The sequence below is a fragment of the Egretta garzetta genome, unplaced genomic scaffold (assembly GCF_000687185.1).
Source record: "Egretta garzetta isolate BGI_Z169 unplaced genomic scaffold, ASM68718v1 scaffold246, whole genome shotgun sequence".
NCBI classification, from domain to species: domain Eukaryota; kingdom Metazoa; phylum Chordata; class Aves; order Pelecaniformes; family Ardeidae; genus Egretta; species Egretta garzetta.
The window spans coordinates 3,006,606-3,011,571 of NW_009259976.1; the positions used below are offsets into that span (position 1 = coordinate 3,006,606).

Here is a 4,966-nt window from a genome sequence, read left to right on the forward strand (position 1 = left end):
AGCTTCTCAGAGTTAACCTACTGCATTTTTTGAATCTCAGATTAAATTCACATTCAGTTTGTGCTATAATGTAGGTGAAGCTTCAAAATAGATCTTGCTTCATCTAAACCAGACAGCGTTAACCCATCTATGTATAAAGTTCCCTTGCATAAACTAAATACATTAAAACAACCTTGAAATGCTGGGTCTAAAACAAGTCCCCTTCAGATCATGCCGGTAGATGCTATTCCTACAATTGTGAAGAGTCATTTGAAACAGCAACTATATTTTATCCTGATCTAAAGCATTCATATGTGTTTTGTCTGCCATAATTTAAGGGAAAAAAATGACTCATGTGACTGTCTGGCCTTACTGAAAGCCAAATAAAATTCAGCTGGAGCTATTAGGAGCCACTGTCTAATATGTAGTCAGAGGTTATTGGGGGAGGTAGGTTGACAAACTAAAAAGGAGGACAGTGAAGGAGGGGAAAGAAGGGAAGCTGGCAAGCTGGAGCAAAGAACTTTGATTAATGAACAAAAAACATTTTTGAAAGGTCGGGTGCGCAAGTCAGACTAGCCCTGAGGCAGATCTAACTTACATGACCAGCACTTTCTGTACGCAGCAGGTAACCCATGCTGACACCAACTTTGCCGACATGACAGGGTTATTATTTTTGGAAAGATGTAGTGTTCTGGAACAATTTCTCTAATATATTAGTTAAAACTAAGCTTTCCTTCAATATCAAGCATGCATGTCTTCATTTTCACCATGTTTATACTGAACTCCTATCGTTATTCTGGCCACTGAAAACAAAAGCTTATTCTTCATTTGTGAGCACTTGTATTTTCTCCCCTGCAATATATCCCAGGGCAGTAGTGCTATATATATGATTGTGTTCAAACCCAGATGCTTATCTGGAGCTCCCTGCTAAGACCTCACTACTTACGCTAAGTTTTGCAGTAGATGCTAACCATCTGAAGCCTAAAGTTTACCTCATCTCAGCACAGATCAAAAGGGTTTATTCTGACACATACCTTAAGGTTATGGTCCAATACCAAGGTGGGAGAACGGAAAGGTAGAACCATTCAGGGTACAACAATTACGTCTTCAAAATGAGCTCGTGGAGGAGGTTCTCTAAAATTATGACTTAAGCTTTTGCTGTCTGCTATACAGTAATGAAGATAGAATCATCAGAAAGTTGTTTAATCCAACTTATCCTCCGGGTCCTGCATTTTAAGTGGATTTGCCCGAGACGTGCACCCTGGCTCACTAGACTAAAAATGAAGTTTGGTGAAAGATGCTAATTAAACATCCTCTGTGACACTCAAGGAGGACTTTAAAGAAAACTCTGGAAAAATGGTAAAACTACCAAGCATTTCTTTCAGACCTTTAGATGAAGAATAATATCCACCTCTAAGCAGTTACTGAGGTGTCTGCACAACCCTGTAGAAACTCAGAGAAAGACAAGTACGTGGACTTTGTGCATATTCCTCACAAGTCCATGTCAGGAGTTCCTTTGCATTGAGGAGCAGCTGGACAAAAGATGGGTCAATCTAAACTAGCTCTTGCTTAGTACTGAGAAGAGAGATATGAAGTTTTGAACAGGGGCATTTCCTCCGGTAAGAGCAAAAGCAGCAGGCAAGACCCAGGAGAAACATGATGCTGAAAGCAAGAGGAAGGGCATGCCAGGGTCGTTCAGTCATACTACGCATAGCATAGCCTTCTCCTTTCAACAAGGCCTGAGAAGACAGCATTTTGTCTTCAAGGCAGTAAGCAGGACACGTGTGTCCTGCCTAGGGAGGAATCCCAGCTCAGTGACTTCTCTGACAGACACATGTATTTGTTTTAACATCACACGACAGTTGCATTCACAATTTCCTTCTCTATATGCATGATTCTTTTCATACCAACAGCTGTATTTACAGACACTGTTCATCATCCATTACAGATGATAAACTATTAAAAAGCCGAAAACGTGACTTAGCAGCACTTTATATATCACAAACCCAATAGCTGAAATGACCTATCCACAAGTTACTGAAAGCATCAGTTGCATACATAAAAGTTGCTTTATCTGAAAGCTCTTTGAGATAGGGACCGCCTGTTCTGGATCTACACACCACTTCACACAACGGTAGGGGTGGAGGAGGAAATCTATCCTTCAGGTCATGCTGCAAAACAAATAATTGAAAATGGAAAAAACTCTCCTCATTCTACCGGTGCCTCACAACACAGAAAGAAACTACACCGATAGAGACGGGGGTTGTTTTTCAAACCGTAAAGAAGCTTTCGTGTGCCAGAGAGTTTATCCCAGACCAGTGTTTCAACCAGCACTAGGCATTAGCTACAACAGTGAGCAACTGACACACAACAACGCTGCCATGCACAGCATGCTTAGGCAGGAAAATATGTGTGCCTCAGTTGCAAAAGACAGAATAGAGCCTCAAGTGTTTGGGCTCCTTCCAAAATAATCCAAATGCTGCTTTTTTGGCAAATGGGGGTCAATGGAGCTAAAAACTCGCAGAAGGATTTGGGCATTCATGTGTTTATATACACCCACTCGTTCATTTATTATTCTAAAGCTACTTTACAGAAATCAAATTACATAGCTGACAAGCTGCATAGATAAGAGAGAATAAAAGTAAAATTTAAAATTAGCTGACAACACTATATGATGTAGTGTATGTTTGGCCCTTTTAGAGTGAGTGATGAGGGTTAACCTAGGGGGAAAAAAATTGCACCTTCCTAAATTGCACCTTAAATTATTAAATAAATTATGAACATGATGGAATGCATTAAATATATAAGCCTGAAGGAGAAAGTGCAGATGTGTTTTAACTTTCAAAGCAAAGACAGCATATTTAAGGAGTGTTGCTTACCGTCTGGATACTTTGTCCGAAGTAGATTTCAGTGTTGTAGAAGTTTCCATCGTGACTAACAGGCAGTGTTGTCCCGGACCAAGGCTGCTCCTTCAGTTTGGGCCACTCCAGCAAGCCACCACCTAAGCGGCTGAGAACAGAAACTTTGAGGGTATAGTGGCCTTTAGGGACCTTATCTTTGACTCCCCTCAGGCATTTGATGTGAATTTCTATCGGCTGCGGTGTCTTGAAGCAGTCAACCTAGGGAGAAGCCTCTGAGTTACTGACCTGGGTTGAGCCAGCTTTTACCATACAATTAGCAAGAACAAATTTCTTCAAGAAAATAACTACCGAAAAGCAGACAACATGCTTCTTGTTCAACCTGCAATTACCTATTGTTAACTGAGGATCTGCAATTAGAGAGGTCAAAAGTCAGAGAGATGACAGATAAAAAAATAATACAAATAGTACTAATAAAATGTTTGGCATCCTTTGAGGGAAGGTGGAGCTGTTGAAGTATGACACCAGAAGCCATTAGTCTGCAATAATAAGGCAGAATTAACTGGAAAACAACACCTTCAAAAATAGAGCATGCTTTGCGAGACAGGCACAATGCGCGATGTGATGAGCAGGCTGCAGGCACAGAGTGAAAGACAGGGCAAGCCATGTTTTTATACTAATTATTAGCCTTGCCAAAACTATTAGCGCTGTGTAATATGCAGACTATCCTTTCACCTTCTGATTATCATATAATCAGATTCTCTTAAAAATAGTAATCAAAGTGCAACACGTGTAGAGCTTAATAACAACTCCCTACAGGCACCTTTATTCCAAGTCCAGACAAAAGGAAACATCTGCTGCTTGTTGTTGACAAGATGTTGTCTGAGTTACAGAATGTTTAGTATGGAATAAATGCTGTGCTGCGTACCAGAAATGCCTTTCTGGTGCTTTCCTTGCACACTCAGCTTATAGCACGGAGGTTAACAGAGTGGAACAGACGCAGCAGTATGATCCTTGCAAGTCTTGCCTGAGTAAAGGCGCAGAGTCCGTCCCACTACGCCAGCGGATACTTTGGCGTTGCCCAAATGCAATCACAGGGTCAGGCACATAAGAGGGAGTCCCAGTTTGGCTCCAGTGTTGACTTCAATGTTGCTTCTTGCAATTTCAAATGCACTTCAGAATTGCTTCTGCAATAGCTAATTACTTAGTGCTTCAAACTGGCAATATTTTTTTCCCCAAGGAATCATTTTCTTCCATTATTTTGAGAAAACGCTAATGCTAGATCATCATCTTTTAACGCAATGTGATACAAGAACCCATGCCATGCTTCAGAATCGAATGGCTACCTTGACTACTAGGTTTAGTAGTCTCACAGTTTAAGCCTACAGTAGCTAATAATCTCTTCTTTAATCCTGTCTTGGATTTATTTTGGAAGAGATAGCATATTTCCATATAGATAGAAAGCTTCTGGAATTAAATTAAGCAGTTAAATAAACAGTTGAATTTGTTAAACTTCTTTTGTTTCTCAGCACAAACCATACTTAACAACTAATCTGAATGACAATTATTTTCAGCTTAATTAGAAAATCTTAATTAACAATGAAGATTTAACCTTAATATTTTTGGTTTCTGAATCATATATAAAAAAATTAACATTATATGAATAAATAAGACAATCCTTTTAAACCTCAAGGCAGGATTACTGATGCAGGCAGACTTCGTTATTAAACACATTCTAAATTAAACGCCTCTATGAATTTTATACTGAAATATATTGTGATAGTTTTGCATGCCAAATGTGACATTTTGTATTTTAGATTCATCTTCTGTAGTAATTTTGGAAATGTCATACAAACAAAGATTTTGTCATTTACCAATGGAATTACTATGCATGGCCGGTTAGCCATCTCTTTTCTGGCTCTTCTGGTTGTTTCAAGTCAGCAAGCCATAAAAAATCTTTATCTCTCTGAAACACAGCAATTTGGAAGATAATCGAATAGTGACTGGGGGGCAGAAACGCCAGTCTGAGGAATTATACCACAATCTCTCTTGCATTTACAACCTTCCTCAAAGCGAGTGTCAGTCGAGTAGGAAAAGGAGATAGAAGATTCATCATATTTCAAGCCTGT

At 39.5% G+C, this 4,966-nt stretch overlaps 1 protein-coding gene across 1 annotated transcript in view; it reads right to left on the reverse strand.

Annotated features, from left to right (window-relative positions):
- Positions 1-2,575: 2,575 nt before the first annotated feature.
- Positions 2,576-4,966, reverse strand: part of OFCC1 (orofacial cleft 1 candidate 1) — a 47,887-nt gene continuing 45,496 nt past the window's right edge. Inside the window, exons 9-10 of the mRNA XM_035895905.1 lie at positions 2,859-3,098; positions 2,576-2,596 (exon numbers count right to left, since the gene is read on the reverse strand). Of these exons, the coding sequence (XP_035751798.1) occupies positions 2,576-2,596; positions 2,859-3,098 (261 nt within the window). The remainder of the gene's footprint in view (positions 2,597-2,858; positions 3,099-4,966) is intronic.